The sequence below is a fragment of the Papaver somniferum genome, chromosome 2 (genome assembly GCF_003573695.1).
Source record: "Papaver somniferum cultivar HN1 chromosome 2, ASM357369v1, whole genome shotgun sequence".
NCBI lineage: Eukaryota > Viridiplantae > Streptophyta > Magnoliopsida > Ranunculales > Papaveraceae > Papaver > Papaver somniferum.
Window position 1 is genome coordinate 150,235,948 of NC_039359.1, and position 20,355 is coordinate 150,256,302.

The 20,355-nt window shown below is 35.4% G+C and overlaps 1 protein-coding gene and 1 long non-coding RNA gene across 2 annotated transcripts; both read right to left on the reverse strand.

Moving 5' to 3' along the window:
- Positions 1-2,507: 2,507 nt before the first annotated feature.
- On the reverse strand, positions 2,508-2,948 carry LOC113352235 (SKP1-like protein 1). The gene has a single exon (XM_026596080.1). The coding sequence runs from the start codon at positions 2,946-2,948 to the stop codon at positions 2,508-2,510; it is 441 nt and encodes a 146-aa protein (XP_026451865.1).
- Positions 2,949-6,408: 3,460 nt separating this feature from the next.
- On the reverse strand, positions 6,409-9,496 carry LOC113354114. The gene is made up of 2 exons (XR_003361681.1): positions 9,313-9,496; positions 6,409-6,547 (listed from the first exon to the last, which is right to left on the reverse strand). It is a non-coding gene; the product is annotated as an uncharacterized LOC113354114 (long non-coding RNA).
- Between the last annotated feature and the right edge of the window lie 10,859 nt (positions 9,497-20,355).

The following is a 20,355-nucleotide window of genomic DNA, read 5'->3' on the forward strand; positions in this document are numbered from 1 at the left end:
CTTTTACTTTTTCATTTTATTTTATTTTTGCTTAATATAGACCAAATTGCAAAGGTGGAAGTATTGCTTTTTCTAAAACTGAAGGAGTATATTTCTTCTAAGAGGATGTCAAGTAGCAAAACATAGAAATCAGTAATTAAATCGGAAAATGGGTTATTTGTCCAAATATTTTTAAAACATGGTTCGAATGGACGAGTAAAAATTAGTACACAAAATTGGTTAAAAAAACCAAAATCAACAATTCAAGGGTGAAAAGACATCTAGATCTTGAAAATGGGTAGTTTGAATCCAATTTCATCAATTCGACACAATAACATGAATTGGTTGAATCAAATCAAACCCAAAATTTTGACTGAGTTTGAAAAAATGGGGTGAACTGATTGAATGCAATCAATTTGTGGAAACTTACTTCTTCGATTACGGAAAAGTTTGAAATCTCGATTAGGGGTTAGGGCTTCTCTTTTCAGTTAGGATTTCCCAAGCTTTTCTAAATCAAAATCAAAATCAACCGAACATTGAAGTACAAATTATAGTCTAATCCATTAGCCTACTCTTATATCAACTAATTGAGGTTACAGGTACGTTTTATTTCCTCTTACTTATGAAATTATTGATTCTGTTAATTGTTTAAGTGATTACATTGGGTAAAAACTACTTCCGCATTTCGACTTTATGTTACTTCCACAGTTGTGTACTTTTCTAATTTTTCTTAATTTTTATTCATCCCTCCAAATTGATGAGGATGGTAAAAATCAAGAACATTGAAGAGAGAGGAGATTTCAATCGAGAAGAACGAAACCGAGGAAGAAGAGGGAAGAGGTTTCTAGCGGATAGAAAACACCGAGAAGTAATGAACTGCCTGATAAGTCCAGAAAATGTCGAGAAAATTGTTCTCAGCAGGATTCGAACCTAGCGTCTCCTAGCAACATTAAGCCGTGTATGACAGATTCACCCTTTGCACTCTTTTATTATCATCTTCTACAGTTTGTCATTTTGATTTTGAAAGTATATAATCCAAGGCTATATCGGGAATTACAAAAAAGCTTCACCAGAAAGGAAGGCTTCACCAAAAATACCTCTTTTCTTTATATTAGTATAAGATTTATTTATTTTTAGTAAGTTGTTGTCAAAATATACCTTCCTCTTCTTGAGTTTTACCAAGGCTCTTCTTCTTGATTTTTTCCAAGGCTTCGTGTTTTAAAGATCTATTGGAATGTATCGTGTAGAAAATTGCATATAATTCTTTTTGTTATAAAATATTTTTGAATGTTTTTTGCTGTATAGAATGGAATGGCAGGCGCATCGCGCGTACGTGTTATACTAGTAGAAAAAAAGGGATGATGCATGTCTAAGCGACAACCCTCTCCATTTTCTTCTATATACACCAAAGAATTCTAGGTTTGAACAATATTTATCAAATCCCTACAGGGTTTTAGCAGACATTCAGCATTAACTAGTCACTGCCTTCCCCGTCAATAACAAGTCTTGTGAATTGCTTGCCAAAGAGAGCAACCTTAAGAAGAGAAACAGTTTGCCTTTTGGTTGACTGGTAGGCCTTTCATCTGCATTGTTGTTTGCCAAAACCTATTGCAGTCCGTCACGGGGCGCCTAACTTGGTCTGATTAGTTTAGATGGGTGGGCTCGGTTTTTCCAAAAAATTTGATAGCCTGACCAGGTACCTGCCCGAACAGCCCGGCCAGGTATCCGTTCAAATTTTTAAGGGTTTTTACTCTAATGCTAAAGCAAATTGTCATGTGTTTTGGTTATATTTTGGATTAAAATTCTTATTTTCATTTCTATTTTACATTTTGATGATTATTATTTAAGATTATTTTAACCTATTATTTTAACCTATAGTTCATTTAAGTTAAATAAGTTATTACAAAATTTTGAAAACTCAAAAAACCGGAAGCTTCTCATTCTGGAAACTATTTTTGATTGGTCCGCATAAAAGAAGGTAGATAATACCTCTCAAACTCGAGTGAAAATGTGGAGTATCCAAACTCTATGTATATAGAGTTATAAACGAGCGTATCGTATCGAATTATGCGAGCAGTATTCATACCCCGCCCACTCTTGGAAGACTAGATGGAAAGGAAGAATGTTACGATTATTTGATTTGTGTTGGTAATGATTTTTTCGGTTTTCCTTTTTTTCTGTTAGCTCACAGTGTACACCCTGACGTTCCGAGTGCACTCCAGAATCCGACCAATGTTGTTTTCCATGATCGGGCCTTCCTAACGGTTCCCGGTACCGGTGTGCCCTGCAGTGAGTTGAAGTGGGACGGTCTCGTATATCGTACCAAACTAGTTCACTTTATTATCTAAGTTAAATACTGTGGTTAAGATGGTTCAGCAAGAGTTTTACAATTCATAACTTCACTTAAAACAATGCAATATACTTTTAATAACTACTTAAACACGTACTGATGCGTAAAAATAAAAAGTAAGACACTCCCAAAGCCCATTATTTGATCTCCCCTCCACTGCCACTGGTATGATTGATGATTATCTTTTGACTGGTACTTCCTCGACACGGAATAAATCAGGGAATAGATTTAGTATCTCCCCTGTTGTTATATATCTTATCATCTCCGACACTTTCTGCAATGTCAAGTTCTGCAAACTTTTTATTTTCAGAAAACTAGCCGCCTTCGTTAAGTGTGTCAGTGTCGCTGCATCTACATTCACAAACTCCACATCCCAGTCCTTCTCTACATCAGTATTGCACCCATCGTCAGCAGCGTGTTTGTCGCAGTACTCGATCACTTTCGCCAAGATGGTTCCTGTCACGTTAGTCAAAGGGATAAGAATCTCGGTGTTATCATGGTTGTCAGCAGCTATCATGGCGGTAAGGGTTCTAGATTGGAAGGCGATGTTTTCCTGAATATTGAAATTCTGTTTGTCGGAACTAATCAAGGTGATGGTCTTTCCCTTTGGTGCCGACATGATGATGATGATGATCAGAAATATACCAAGAAAGCGTGGTTTTCCTCTACGTGGTTGTGAATGATATAAACTGCAGAAGAGACCTAGCTAACCAATGGTATTTATAGGGTGCAAGTTCTCTATCCTTCTTTCTATTTCTTTGTGGACTCGGATTCCGACCCCCTTTCTTCTCCTTCACAATTGGTATTCCTATTGAGACGCCGTTTTGGACTATCAGCCGTTTTTTATTCTTGCCAATATATTTTTAATTATTTGGGATGATTAAAAGAGTTTTCTTCACTTTGAGAGAGTTGGGTTTGTTCATTGAGAGTAGATCACGATCCAAGGCTTGTTAGACGTAGTCTTCAATTTCGCTAATATTTTGGACAAAAAATTATTGATTTTTTGTTAACCAGGGCAACGGTACAGCGAGATTTTGAAACCCATCAAAAACTGCATCTTCATCACTATAAATTTTACTAGTATTCATCTTTATCAAAATAAAGTCATCATTTTTGTTCTTCTGGATCTGAAGTTTCTCTAGGTTAATTAGACATCCGAACCGATTACTTATTCACACAATTTAGTTTTCCTTTTTCTCTAACGATGAGGATCAACGATGACTGGACAACGAAAAATGCTTCTCTCCCCCACGTCAGATTCGAAGTCAGTTTTTACTGTTACTCGGCTGTTATTTAGCTGGTCATATAGCATTTTTGTTATTTTATTTTTCAATATTATCTATGTTTTAGAAAAAGTGATACTTTTACTTTTTCATTTTATTTTATTTTTGCTTAATATGGACCAAAATATCCTTTTCACCTAGGAATTATTGATTTTGGTCTTTTTAACCAATTTTGTGTTTTCTTTTTGAGAAATCTGAAATTCAACACTTATAAATGAACCAATGGCATGCAGCTAGGTGAGGCAAGTGCACCCGTGGGACTACTGCCTTCAAAGACAAATTTATTTATAGTAAAAACTTTATTTTACTATTGAAAATTTTCATCTACACTTTCACACAACCCCTTAAATTTGTTACTTTTACACCTGGTGCATCCTTGTTTTGCCTGGAGGGTTGAATTTTTTTCTGCCACACCAGAATTAATATCGGAAAATGGGTCAGTTGTCCAAATATTTTTAAAACATGGTTCAAATGGACGAGTAAAAATTATTATGGGTGAAATGGGCACCAAAAAAATAGCAAGGATGAAATTGGATTCATCCTGACTTAAAGTTAAAAAATAGCAAGGATAAAACTGGATGCGTCCTGATGTAAATTAAAAGTATTTGAAAATGGGTAGAATAAAACTGTTTACATCCTGGCTATTTTTACATTTTTTTCCATTTAAACAGTATCAAAATCTAAATGTCCTTTTCACCTAGGAATTATTGATTTTGGTCTTTTTGACCAATTTTGTGTAATTAAATCCACACCATACAAAATGAAAATGAGTAACAGTTCTAATGAGCGGAGTCGATTCCACGCGACTTTAATCCAACATTTAAAAATCTTACTAATATAAAGAAAAGAGTTATTTTTGGTGAAGCCTTCATTTCCGGTGAAGCTTTTTTGTAATTCCCGATATAGCCTTGGATTATAAACTTTGAAAATCAAAATGACAAACTTTAGAAGATGATAATAAAAGAGTGCAAAGGGTGAATCTGTCATTCACGGCTTAATGTAGCACGGGTGACAAACTATTCCGACGAGAAATGTAGCGCCGCTAAAAGGTTAGTTAACGGCAAATTAAAGAACTTAGGAGAGGGCATCTAGCGATAAAAGAGATAAAAGCCGGGAAGAATCGGTGCAGATTACTCATCTTCCAGTGATATGTATTGGATGCACAGAATATGCCATGAGAAAAACGTTGGTGTAATACGCCATATGCTCAAACCAGGAAGCAAAACCATTGGGCATCACTTGGAGTGGATGAATTGTGGTAAGGTTTTCGTTCAGCATATGATGGTGTGGGAATGAGAAATGATGGCAAACACAAACGCCAAAAGAGAAGATGGAATATTGTTAAAGACGGACTTGCTATGAGTGCAAAGATGTACCATAATTGAAAGATCGTTCAACAACGAATTAAACATCATCACCAAACTGAAAATTGAGAGGTACGTACTTTCGGTCAAAGATGTACTTTGAATAACTACTTAAACACTGATTCACATAACAATAAAAAGTAAGACGTACGTACTTTCCATGTTTTATTATGAAAATTAAGAAAAACCCCATGCAATGCATGCATGTTCTGCTCCAAATATAAATCACTCCAAAGCCCATTATTTGATCTCCCCTCCACTGCCACTGCTATGATTGATGATTATCTTTTGACTGGTACTTCCTCAACACGGAATAAATCAGGGAATAGATTTAGTATCTCCCCTGTTGCTTTATATCTTATCATCTCCGACACTTTCTGCAATGTCAACTTCTGCAAACTTTTTATTTTCAGAAAACTAGCAGCCTTCGTTAAGTGTGTCAGTGTCGCTGCATCTACATTCACAAACTCCACATCCCAGTCCTTCTCTACATCAGTAATGCACCCATCGTCAGCAGCGTGTTTGTCGCAGTACTCATCACTTTCGCCAAGATGGTTCCTGTCAGGTTAGTCAGAGGGATAAGAATCTCGGTGTTATCATGGTTGTCAGCAGCTATCATGGCAGTGAGGGTTCTAGATTGCAAGGCGATGTTTTCCTGAATATTGAATTTCTGTTCGTCGGAACTAATCAACGTTATGGTCTTTCCCTTTGGTGCCGACATGATGATGATGATGATCAAGCTAGAACTAATAATTTGTTTAAAGAAACTGTGGTTTTCCTCTACGTGCTTTTGGAGAAGAGCCTAGCTGTGAATTTATAGGGCATGCAACTTCTCTATCTTAATTTCCTTCTATTTATTGGTGGACTCAAGTAACCGACCTCCTTTTTATTAGCTGGAAAAGTTGTTTCCTAAATTGAAATGCCGGCCGTTTTTAGGCTAACTCGTATGGTGTGCTAATCTCTCCCTTGGTACATATATTAATTTTCTTTGTGATGGAGTACATCCCGATAGTTCACTATGCTTCTTGCAAGCTTCGGCTTGGTAGGCGCCACCTTAAGACTGAAAAGCATAAGAGTATGTCGGGTGGGGAACATAAGGGGGCCTAGTGATAAGCAAGAGTCGGGGAATTTCCCCACGATACATTTTGATCACAAACGGCAACTGGCAACCACGGAATAATGGGCCTGAAAATATTTTAGAGCTGGGCTTAAGTCTAAAATTCACGTTTAGTTTAGGAGCCCACCTATATGTCATGAAGAAAAAGAACCCTGTTTTAGAACGATTTTTTGGGCACCTGTGATGCCCCAATACTAAACCTGCTTAGTTATAGGATTATAATCTAATTGAAGCATCAAATCCAGATTATAGATCTAACCAACCATATTTATATAAAATGCTAACAAATAAACTGAAACTCTCTGATACACTATGTTTGAAATTCTCTCATGTTATATAATTATATAAATATGTTGTTTTACAGAATAAAGAAAGAATATATAACAACACTAAATTCGGTAGAGCACTAAGCTACGAAAACGAATATCTTCGCGCGCTCCATTCTTTCTGATTACTGAAATTGAAGTGGGAACAAGTGAGCACATTGTCCCAAAGGGTGCCCAAAGAAAAACATATAACTTCCAAGTAATCACTAACATGATTCACAGTTCGAAGAACAGAAATTGAAAAGAAGATTAATGACTCTAAGCAATCAGCAATTCATGCAACAAGAAGCAAGTGTTATCATAACCTCGCCAAATTCATTGGAGAAGACGACGCGAGAACAACCCTAACCAATAATAATAACATCATCCACACAGAGTGCCCATACAAACTATAATTCACAATATTACCATCAAAATCAGAAAGTTAGACGAACAAGTATAATATGCACACGAGTGATTTCCCTCAAATAAAATAGTATATATAATATCATAACGGATGAATTACCGCCCTACTAGGTACTATTCAAATGGATGAGTTACCGCCCTACTATATTAATAAGCAATACTACTAAAACGGATGAATTACCGCCCTACTATGAAATATTTATAATACTATTAAAACAGATGAATTACCACCCTACTAGGTAATACTGTCGACGGATGATTTACCGGCTTACTTAACTTAGTTAAGAGCCGTGGGGAAACACAGACACTTCTCGCAGGGAAATCTCACAATGCATATCACAAACAATACATCGAAGCAATCATCTTACATACATATACGTCATACTAAAAGATACATGAATAGTACATCAAAGAACACGCAATCATGCACACCGATAGTAAGGACTCATCATGCTCGCAGATAAAGAAAACTTAATGATTACAAGAAGGTTACAGAGTTTCCACCTATTTTTGATGACAAGTCACGCCTACCTTGAAATCCACAATCCACTAGTTCATCCTTTGAATCGTTCGTTGTTACAATAAACTAACTGTTAATCACACAAGCACTCTAAGAAATTAGTCAAAAGGCTCACACAAAATTCATAACATAATCTCAAACAAGTCTCTAGTTATAGGCTAAGTGAACTATCTAATGATTCTAAGCCCATTTATGGTTCGACACCTTTTTATTATCTATCTTTAGCACATCTAAAAGTTTACAAATCCAATTGGGTTGATTGTATAGTCCATTAGATATGTCTTATGAATATCTACAACTTTATAGAAGAAATCAAAGGCTAGTTCGGATCATAAAGGGTCCAAAGTATCAAACTACGAAATATGGCACGAAGCTCAAGCCCACTAAAAAAGCCCATTAACTAAGGTCCAATCCATCTGAGTCAACTAACGGTCACAAGTCAACTAACAATCAACGTCTAGAGCTAAGTCAAAGCCCGGAGTCAAAGTCCAAGGTCAAGTTAACAAGTTAAGTTACTGAGTCAAATAGGGTCAAGTCTGGTTACTGAGTTAACTCTAGTCGGGTCTGGGTCAAAACAGGAAAACAAAGAGTCAAGATCATAACTATAAACAGTCTAATAACACCAGTACAACATAAATACTATGATTCCAACCCATTTACTAAACTCATAACTTAATCTTGATCTCTCTTATTCAGTGCCATTAACATTAACTAATTTGTACATCTAAATCTTAGCTGAAATCCATCTACCAAACACTCAAACACACTAACTTTAGAGTTACAATCTTCATATCTGCAATACCGACATCTAAGCAATTTCAATATCTACCATCTCTTGAATTCATCACAAGTTCAGTTGCACCAACACATCTCAACACAGTATGCTCAAATCAATACAAGCCTTTCCATACTGAATTTCACTTCAACTCTATAAGATACAATTCTATCGCCTTCACAGTCTCTAGTCAGAATCACAACCATTACATCTCCACCTGAAGTTTAACCCATATATTCATAACTGGAGCTTCAATACCAGCCACACACAGTTCAACCAATCTATTTCCTAAGCTTCCCTGTAATTTCAGTAGCATAACTAGTCACATCCACTTTCATTCTGCAGTTGCACTTCAACTAGTACTACCAGTTATACCTCTTAAAAGATTATTCCCTGTCTAATCTCCATCTAAGCTAAGTTTCAGCTCCTTTCCCATCTTAGTTTCTTACATGCTCCGCATACACTATATTGTCATTCTTAACTGAGATAACCAATAATCTTGCACTATTATCCAGAATCATCTCTCTTGCCTCTACCAACTCCATCAATTACAGCTACAACTTCACATATTAACACTTCTTGCTCATGCAACTTCAACTTCGTTTCAATCCTGATGCACTAGTTCATACATCTCATAACTCGCCTCGCTAATCTTCAATCCAAAGACACTGCAAACCAACCTGAACCACTACTACTTACAATTCCATTTCCAGCTGTAGTGTCTCAGCTTCAAACATTACTTTCACTAAGCTCTACAACTTCCTCCTCTGCCTTTTCAACAGAACACCTAATTCATCTTCATCTTTTGTAGTTCAACTCAGCTACAACCTGCTCCACTAGCTCTATTACCAACACGGAAGCTCAATACAACAATTCCCATTAAATCAACTGTCTTGATTCACCCTGAGATTCCAAAACTCCAATATGAAGATATCAAACATACAAACCTCCTTCACCTGAATCTAAATCTTCCACCACAAACTTAAAACCATAACAGACAACCCTAATTAGATGAACCCTAATTTCTGGTTTGATTTAGGGAAGAACAGAAACCCTAGTTTCCTATGAACTCAAAATTAAACTTCATACAACAACTCTATACTCAATTAACAACAAACCCACTCTATAACCGATCAAAACAAAACGATTGCATAAAGAACAATCAAACAATTCGAAACCCTAAATTAACTTACCATATTCATCTTGTTTCTGAAATCAGTAGCTTCAATATCATCTCCACCCATTGGTCCAAGTCTTATAACCTTCACTGGTGCAAATAATAACCTCAAAATTCCGCTCCATCGATTGATACGGGTGAAGGAAGAATTTGCAGAGGAAAAGAGGAAAAGAACAGAGACAGAACGGAGAAGAAGAAGAAAGAAGAAAGAGAAAGAAGAATAAGAGAATGATTATTCTCTTCGATCCATTTGGGTATAAGCTCGACCAAAATGCTGAGGCGCCCAATACTTGGATAAGGGCTGTCAAGTCGGTTAAACATCAAAATAACTATTTTTTCCCTTCAAAGTAATCTGATGTTTTCTTCTTCATCCGGTATCCGAATGACACGTTCGAGTAGTTCATTACGCATAACTTTTCGAGATCTATCTAACAATACTAGTTTCGTATCTAAATCGGTGTTATATTAATTTCTATTAATTAAAATCTATATTAACTAATCGAGTCATTAGCGAGTAAATCACTTCTCGATCTTCTCTTGACCGGTCAAATAGCGTTGACGAGCTTGAGGGTTCTTACAGCACCCTCGATTTTGGAGAGGGACAATGATTTCATTTTGGTAGGTTATTCGTAAGTAAATTCAGAACATACCTTGTCCACATGTTTATCTTAATACCAAAATTACCCTTTTTGATAAAGTCAGCATAAATTATGAAGTTAAGATAATTCATGATTAGTGTATAATTAAATCAAATAATTGTTATTTTTTTAAATTAAGTTATTGAGAAAAGTAGAATAAGGAGAATAAAAGTTTCGGATTTCTTCTTCTTCTTTTTTATCCGAACCTTCAAACTATTTAGGTATACTTCAATGCTAGTTTTTTGTTGCTTGAATTGGCCAAATTATCCTGAAAATGAGAAATTTTACAACTTGATTTGGGCTAAGTCAAACAAGTTCGGCTAACATATCTGAAGAACAGGTAGATGAACATATCTGCTAATGTAGTTTGGCTAATATTTCTGAAGGCGCGGGTTGTCAAACTTAGTTTTAATGGATTTTTTGCTTTCAGAGAAAAGTTCGATTAGGAGAAAAAAAACTGCGACGTAATTAAGTTTCAGAGAAAAGTTCGGTTAGGAGAAAAAATTTACGAGTAACTGAACTAAAAGTTTGACTAGGAGAAAAAAACTGTGAGGTAACCGAACTAAAAGTTCAGCTAGGAGAAAGCCAAAGTTCGTCTAGGAACTTGATTTTTTTTATTTATTTTTTTTGCGAAATAGCCGAACTGTTCTTCGTTTCCATCAGGTTCGACTAGTTTGACAAAGTTTTTCACAAAATTCGTAGTCGAAGTTCTCTCTGCAACTTCCGATTTCAAATCATTTTAATTATTACTACTCACTTTTTCAACAAAAAATGAATCACAAGTAATGCATTTGTGGAAATTTCTTTGAATCAACGGCGACAAGGAAGAGGGAAGAAAAGAAGAAGACGAGCCCCATAAGTAATGGGTTTGTGACAAATTAGATGTAATGAGTTTGTTATAATTTTGATTTGATTTTGTTTTGTTATGTTAATGATTTAGTTAAGTTATATATACAAATTATTAGTTTAGTTATAAATTAAATTAAATTAAGGGTAGATTAGTCATTTCCGCTCTTTAGGACACCCCTTATGACTATATTGTAGATATTCTTATCACATAATTGTCCCTCACCAAAAAAAAGATGGTGCCAAAAAACGGTTCCTGTTTTGGGGCATACAAAAGGATTAAACTTATTTGGGCATGGTGATAAGGGGTATTATAGGATAAATATATTATTCAGTTACCCTCGATTAGTTTACCAGTTTAATTATTATTTTTTAAATTTTAAATTTTTTACCTTTTCTCTCTTCCCATACCTACCTAAATATACAAATAGAAAGTTTCTCACAACCCGTGTCTTATTTTTGTCGTATTTGATTGATAAATTATTAGATTAAATAAAAAAAAGGTAGGCACAAAATGCAGTTTGGATGATAATTGAAACAAATTATAGCGGAACTTTACTTTACAAAGAACAACATTAAGTTCGTTGTCCTACAATATGCTCGAATCAGCCGAACCTATGTCTGGAAATTATAGTGTGAAGTTCGACTAATAACTTATTAGGAGAACCTAGAATACTGTAAATGTTAGAAAAAAGAAGGACAGGTTTGCCATTAAGAAAAACATATGGATAAGGGGCTTTAAGGATTATCATCTAATTAAGGACCCCTTTTTTGCCCTCATTTGATTCACCCAGAAATTTTTCTTGATGCCTTAAAACACGGTATAAAAAGAAATATGTGTTGTAGAGCTTTAGGTCTATATGTGTGCGGTGGTTAACCTATATATCCTATTTGTAAGGGGATTAGGGAGGCACATAATATATATGTAAGGCTAAGTCCTATGGTGTGCTAATCTAGCACCTAGATTAGCAGTCTACGTCAGCTAGGACTACCTCCTAGGTCCTATAGGAGTGCTAATCTAGCAACTAGATTAGCAGTCCACGTCAGCTCGGACCACCGCCCAATGTTGTTTGGTTCAGCGTCTGCGCTTTAAATCTCAGCCGTCAGATCAAAAAATAAATCTCTCAGTGCTGAACCATTCAGCGAAAAGGTGATTTTTGTAGCGCCGAACCATTCAGCGCTATTCTCTCAGTGCTACTTCAAGTGCGAGCAAATGCTAGGAAGGAGAACTAGTGCTAACAAATAGATAATACTTTTTTTTTTGAATTGCAACACTTTTCTGCTAATCTAGCAGCTCAATCTAACCCGTAGGACTTAGCCTAAGGGTGATCTCTTAATCTTTAGGTTTTCATGTTCGTCACTTTAATGAGACATTCTTTACGTCGTGGAGGAGAGATAAGATAAATGATTTTCAAAGGGGAACGATGTAAGTGGTGTGTTTTCATTCTGTCTCATATTAATTCTTGTATTGTACTTCATGAAAAACACCAATTTGGAAGCCACTAGACTTGACATTGCATAATTTTTTCACACTTGAAATAGGATGGATTCCACCAAAAGATTTTCTCTTAAAACATGGAAAGTTGGAGACTACGAAATTAACCTCCACGCGATATTTTTGTTTTTGTGGCACGAAACTGAAGAGTTGTTGTTGGTTTTTTCTGTGTTGATTCATGAATTCTTTGTCAAGCATTGGCTCTTAATTTCTGGCTATTTAAGAAGGGATTTTGATGGTATATTAGTTCATGATCATTAGTTTCTTTTACATTAATTGGCCGCTCAGAAACAACTTCAAGTTACTCATGCTTTTATTTCGGTTGCTTTAATTTGTTTGAAACTTGACCATCTGTTGCTACATTTTGGTTAAAATGATGCAGGTGATATCCTTCTCTTTGCCCACCTGTTGGTATAAAGAAGACTTGGACAAACCAACCAGCGCATGGCTTCTCGTGCTTGGTACATATATTAGTTTTTTTTTGTGATGGAGTACATCCCGATAGTTTACTATGCTTCTTGCTTGCAAGATTTGGCTTGGTAGGCGCCACCTTAAGACTGAAAAGCATAAGAGCATGTCGGGTGGGGAATATAAGAGGGCTCAGTAATAAGCTAGAGTGGGAGAACTTCCCCAGGATACATTTTGATCAGAAACGGCAACTGGCAACCACGAAATAATGGATATTTTGAGCTGGGCTTAAGCCTAGATTTCACGTTTAGTTTAGGAGCCCACCTATATGTCGTAAAAAAGAAAGAACCCTGCTTTAGAACGATTTTTTGGGCACTCCTTGCTTTTGGAGGGGGGCAATGATTTCATTTTGGTAGTATCGGCAGTTCCAATGGCAATGAATAAAAATAAAAATTTATTGAGCCTCGTGGATGAATAAACTGCATTTTCCACTACGGGAAACAAGGTAAAATGAACAAATATGATATTTTAAGGTTCCACTAGTGATTTTATTAATATAAATTAATAAGAGTTGGGTCCCACTAATGATTTTATTTATATAAGCTAACAAGAGTTGGGTCCCACGGATTATTTATATAATAATAAAAAATAAACCCTAAATATAATAACCGGGTTTGGGAGAGAAAAAAGCAATGGACGATCTTCCTTTCAACTCCAACGATCTTCCTTCCAACTCCAGCGATCTTCCCTACAACTCCGCGTTTGTGGCACGATCGACCGGCCTATCATCAAGCGCGCGCTACATCATCCAACTCAATGAACAAACCAACAAATTTGTTAGTTTGAGCATCCATTTTTCATGTTTGTTGAGTCCATAGTGGGAGTAAAATGAACAAACCAACAAAACTTGATAGTTTGTTCATTCCATAAGAACTGCTCTAAGTAAATTAAGAACACACCTTATCCACGTATGTATCTCAATACAAAAATTACCCTTTTTGATAAAGTCAGTGTAATGATTAATTGAATCATAAAGTTAAGATATTCATGATTAGTGTAGGATTAATTCAAATAATTGTTATTTTTTTTAAATTAAATTCCGAGAAAAGAAGAAGAAGGAGGAGAATAAAAGTTTCGGATTTTTTTTTTATCTGAAACCTTTAAACTACTTAGGTATACTTCGATGCTAGTTTTTTGTTGCTTGAATTGGCCAAGTTATCCTGAAAATGAGAAATTTTATAACTTTATAAGTCAAACAAGATCAGCTAACATATCTGAAGAACAGGTAGACAAACTTATATGCTAATGTAGTTCGGCTAATACTTCTGAGGGCACAGGTTGTCGAACTTATATTAATGGAGTTTTTGCTTTCAGAGAAAAGTTCGGTTAGGAGAAAAAAATTGTGACGTAATTAAGTTTCAGAGAAAAGTTCGGTTAGAACCGAACTAAAAGTTCAGCTAGGAAAGTAAAAGTTCGTCTAGGAACTTTTTTTTTACGAAATGGGCAAACTGTTCTTCGTTTCCATCAGGTTCGGCTAGTTCGACAAAATTTTTCACAAAACTCCTAGACGAAGTTCTCTATGCAACTTCCAATCTTAACTTATTTTGATTATTACTACTCATTTTTTCAACCAAAAATGAATTACAAGTAATGGGTTTATGGAAATTTGTTTGAATCAACGACAATAAGGAAGAGGAAAGAAGAGAAAACGACGAGCCTTCTAAAAGTAATGGGTTTATGAAAAATTAGATGTAATGAGTTTATTATAATTAATTTTGATTTGATTTTGTTTTGTTTTGTCAATGATTTAGTTAACTTATACATACACATAGGTGGTTATTCAGTTAGTTATAAATTAAATTAGGTTACGGGTAGGTTAGTCATTTCCGCTTTTTAGGACATCCCTTATGACTATGGCGTAGATATTATTATCACATAATGGTCCCTCACCAAAAGAGGATGGTGCCCAAAAAACGGTTCATGTTTTAGGGCATACAAAAGGATTGAACTTATTAGGACAGGATGATGAGGGGTATTCTAGGATAAATATATTATTTAGTTACCCTCGATTATTTACTAGTTTGATTATTATTTTTTAAATTTTAAATTTTTTAACCTTTTCTCTCTTCTCATACCTGTCAAAATGTACAAAGAGAAAGTATTTCTCACAACCTGTGTCTCATTACTGGATTTGATTGATAAATTAGATTAAATAAAAAACTGTAAATTTTTTGGTAGGCACAAAATGCAGTTCGGTTGATAAATGAAACGAATTATAGACGGACTTTACTATACAAAGAACAACACTAAGTTCGGTTGCCCTACATTTTGCTCGAATCAGCCGAAACTATGTCTCGCAGTTACAGTGTAAAGTTCGACTAATAACTTATTAGTCCAACCTAGAATGTTGTAAGTGTTAAAAAAAATTAAAAAAAAGAACAGGTTTACCATTAAGCAAAATATATGGATAAAGAAATTTAAGGATTATCATCTAATTAATGACCCCTTTTTGTCCTCACTTGATTTTCCCAAAAAGAAATATGTGTTATAGAGCTTTTAGGTTCATATGTCTGCGGTGGTTAACCTCTATAGCCTATATTTATGGGATTAGGGAGGCACATAAAATATATGTAAGGTGATCTTTTCATCTTTAGGTTTTCTTGTTCGTCACTTTGATGAGACATTCTTCAAGTCTTGGGAGAGAAATAAGATAAATAATTTTTAAAAGGGAACAATGTTAATTGTCGTGGTGTCTTTTCACTCTGTTTCATATTAATTTTTGTATTGTACTCCACAAATATGTATGAAAAGTGAAAAAGAATAATCGCCTTTCTGACCATGTTGTGATATTACTAAAGTAACTTCCAATCAAAAAAAGATATTATTAAAGTAACAAGATCAGACATAGTTGCCAGCAAGTTTAATTTCAGAAATAACCAGGATATTAGTGGCTATCAGAACCACGAGCATGCCATTGCCAAGAAAATTAGCAAAACATAAAAGCAGTAATCAAAATCCACATAACTAGACACATGACGTAAAAAGGTGGAACATAACAGTTTTACTGAGGTAAGTTGGTTCCACACGACTCTATTCCAACATTAAATTTAAAGAATGTGCATGACAATGCATTTTTAAGCGACAATCATCTCGATTGACATTTTCTTCAATGTACACTGAAGAGGTTTGGACTTGGTTAGTAAGTTGAAGAACAATTATCAAACCCCTATAGTTTTTTTAGCAGACACACATATTTAAGCATTCAGTGCCTCCCCCAATACATGTCTTTTGATTTAATTTACTTGCGAAAGAAAGAATGGTTTTCCTTTCATCTTCACTATTGCAGGTCTGTTATGTTGGCACTCATTGCCATCATACAAAAATATACAGTAGAGAAACAGTAAGGTAAGCTTCCAAATGAAAATGAAAATGAAAACAACTTCCCTCCAATGACCGAGGTGATAGTTTTGAAATGCAACTTCCGTACGTAGAGCGACGAGATATAGATGCAAATTCTCATGTTAAGTAAATACTTCTGTTCGATACACTGAACCAAGAAATCCAAACCATTCTGAAACCAATTATTTCCGGTAAATTAGAGCAACTGATATAGGGAAACTTTATAGTCATCAAATGGCTAATGCTTCCACATCATTAAATTCCTATTGAGAGACCACAAACCACCTGGTATATCATGTGTTAGCCAATGCACAAAGTTTATCGAGAATTATAAATTTGAAGTGAAAAATATTACAATTATATGCAACTTCCGTGCTAAGTCTAGAAAACACTTTTTAGAAGTGAAAGTTTGCGGACTCGAAACCAAATGAGTTGAGTGACCCTTCAATATTATATTAAATATTTATTAAGGGGATATTAGCATGTGGGAATATTATCCTTTACCCGCCACTACACGTGTAGGGAATTCTCGGTGAGCCTCTAACATGTGGATCAATGTTATATCGGTGACCATTGGGCCCATTCGCACACGGACTTGCCTCTGATACCAAGATAGATTTTGATTTTTGGTGAATATCTTCCACAGTTAAATTGTGGAGATAAAGAGAGTTATTTATATTCAAAGAATACAGGTTTTGCTGTTACAGAGTATGTTACAAAATTAATTTTGAAATTCAACATATAACAAAAGATCTTTAAAAACCCGTAAACTAAGTAGGAGGCTTTGTAGGACGACCAGACTTGGTAACTTTGAGATAATTATTGTCTTGTAGTTGAGCTTGTTGCGATTCTATTATCGAATTTACGTCTAGAAGATCTCAAAAGCTTCAAACGAAATTATTTTCTCATTTTAATCGTCCGAGTGTTTCCTTTCCCCTTGATTCCTTCTTTTTTCCTCGTCTGCAGTCATTGAAGAAAGGTATACATAGGAACCATATTATCCAAAACCTATTTTCAATCATAACCGATCATAATCTAGGACATGAAGTATGTTTCAATCATATTTACAAGTTGCAGATCCAGTAAGGGCGCTACCACGTCCGTATTTCTATTGGAATTGAGTCTTTGAAAAAATAATCCCGTTCAAAGATTTTAATTCAATTCAAATACTAGATCATAACAGAGTATTCTTTGACAATAATGTTTTGCAAATATATAAAAACAAAAAAATATACACCTTCAATGGCAGTACGTTTCATGTGTGAGAGTAAATTACCCGATGGTCACGTGTCAACATCCCAAGAAATGAATCCATGATAAGATGATACGATATGAGCATCGAATCATACTCTAAAAAAGTGAGTTCGTCTGAATCGAGATGCCTGCTACAACGTCACATTTTGTAGCTAACCGTCGTCTTCTTTACTGTCTCTGTTACTTGTTCCAAGTTGCGGCTCCAGTAGCCGGTCTCCTCTTCTTGGCTCTCTCCTTTGCGGTGCCCATGAGTATAACTGTGGTGATTTTTGTCGCAAAATGCTAATTAGCCTCTAATATAGTTGTTTATCCTTCGGTGATCGGAATTGCTCGTATTTCCTATAAATGGTCTAAAACAATACTATTAGCAGAATAATGAGGCTTAGCTAATATAAATATGGGTCTAAAATGTAGCACATAGGTGCTGATCAAATGACGCGTGTAAGGAATGGTCTAATCCGCTCAGACAGTCAAGTCTAAAAAGAAGGACTGCATTTAATGAAGGATAAGAACAGACGTGGGAGAATCTACATCGTGACAGAAGGCTCGGGCGATCTATACTATGACCTAGAGGTGATACAACACGAGGTTCTCCAAGGAACAGCTACACGATGACGAGCGGAGCGAGACGAATCGGGAGGAGAACCAAGCAAGCCACCACGAGGGATAGTATAGAACCCGCCTGAAGCAACGAAGGCGATGTACGATAACTCCACCAGCTCAGCGAGACCAGGCCTTCACGAGTCTAATTTGCCTATAAATACCAGTCCATGTAGAAGGAGATGGACAACTTATGTAACATTAGATGGTCTTTCTACAGAAAATTCATGAGAGAGATCTAGATAGAGAGAGAGTAAGAAATCTAAGTGATATTTGTAGCTCTTTCAAGGGTAAGACCTTATAATCAATAAAGAAAACGTCTTTTTTCCCTTGGACGTAGGTCTTCATGACCGAACCACGCTATATGCTTGTGTTAATATTTACTTTTCATGTCTTTTACATCTTGTTCATCTTGAATCTTGAATATTTTAGTAGTTTATAGCCATTAAATTCACTTGGAAGTAGTCATCAGAAAAGTTGCAACTACATTTTGGCGCTAGAAACAGGGAGGTATGAAGATCTATTCTACCTCCCTAGTAACCGGTCTATATTGTTTTCATAATCTCCATGAGAGAAGCGGCTTTCATACTACTGTGTAGAACTTTGTTAGGATTTATGAGTAAAGCTCGGACTCGAACGCGATCTACACGATCTGTGGAGTCTTGAAGACTCTCAAAACCAAGAGAGTTACATGTTTTGTACTGATTTTCTTAAAAAAATTCATTCTTTTAAGATTTCCTATATCTTCCTCAAGATGCTCAGGAGAGTTGCAGATCGGAGTAAAAATGAAGTTTTAAACACTTCAGCGCTCAAACGATCTCCTCCATGAAAGAGCTGAGAAGAAGTTTATGTCAGTAAACTTCATAAGGGAAAATATTGTCCTATGAAAGTTGAAAAGGCGGATTTTTCATGATGTTCTTCATCAAACTCAAGATAATCCATGATCTCCTTCTTAGAAATCTAACTCTAAGTCAATGGTAAGGGTTAATGAATACATAGTCATTCATCAAACTCAAAGTTTGTTCAAACCCAAAAGTTTAAATATGATGTGAAATGTTTCCACCACAAGAAATGTAGTGTATTCCAACATGTCATTCATGTGGCTAAATCATGTTGCCGCAAAAAAATATTTTGCCACACCTGTGGCAACAACCTGGATGGCAAGAAATTATTGCCACACCGTTGATAGACTGTAGTAATAGCTAGGTTTTTTGCCACACCTAATGGTGTGGCAATTACATGAGGCAAAAGGGTATTTTCTTTATTAGTTATTAGTTTTAACTTTATTTTTATTTTATTTAAAAAATCTCTTTCCACACCAGCTGGGGACCTGGGATGGCAATAACGTGAGGCAAAATAATTTTTTTATTATTTTTTATTTTTTATTTCCAATTATAATTGCTTTAAAAACTTTTTGCTACGTCACATGAGTGCGGCAAGAAAGCATCTTGCGTGCCGCATAAACGTGCTCAAAATTTTATGGGTCACTCGAATAGTATGCAATTGGTACAGAGTAACAGAAAATCATATAAGCATTTCATACATAAAAATTGAATTGAAGCTAAGAATGTGAAATTTATTAATTATTACGAAAAGTATCTATGTTAAGAAGATTATAGGAGTTAGTTTTCTAGGTTTCTATAGTGAGGGAGGGGGAGTCTTCGATGGAGAGAGAAAATTATTTGGTTTACCCCAGAGAAATGGAGTTCCAGGCATAAAGTTTGTGGTTGTGGAAAAAAGTTTTATGGTTCAAGATCCAGAATAAGGAAAGATGTACAGGCGGTTTTGGAGGCACGTAATATACTAGAAATAACTTCTTTTCACATGTTTTCTAATTTAATTGAAATTCAAAAAGAATAAAATAAAATTAATTCAATAAATATCTGTAGCCTCACATATGAGGCAAAATGAGAGTCAAAATTTTAATAATTATATTATTTATACTTGTACCCACATGTATGTGGCAAGAATTTCACTTATTGCGACGTCACTTATTTATGTGTGGCAAGAACTGATCTTTTGCTTCACTGATTCGTGGATGTGGAAAAATTTCTTACTTAATGCCACACTTATCTTATGGTGAGGCTAAATCCCACCTATTGCTACATCATTCATAGATGTGTGGCAAAGAATTGTGGCAAAGAAGTGTGGCAACAAACTCATTTTCTTGTAGTGTTCCTAAAACGGGAAAATGTGTTCAATCGTCATAACTTGGTTTTTTCCCAGTAAAGGTATGATGTGTTGAAGGAGGTATTTTTCTCGAAAACAGAGACAACCAAAACACATCTTTTCATCACTAAAACTTTATGCAAGTAGGGAATGTTTTTACATCTTCACATGTCTCCAAAATTTACTGCAAAGTCTTCATATACTAAACTGTCCAGTCTGAACTATGACTTAGTAATTGCATGTGGCCTTC

Bases quoted from the DNA above. Each gene is read 5' to 3' on its own strand.
- LOC113352235 (XM_026596080.1), bottom strand. From the start codon at position 2,948: ATGTCGGCACCAAAGGGAAAGACCATCACCTTGATTAGTTCCGACAAA.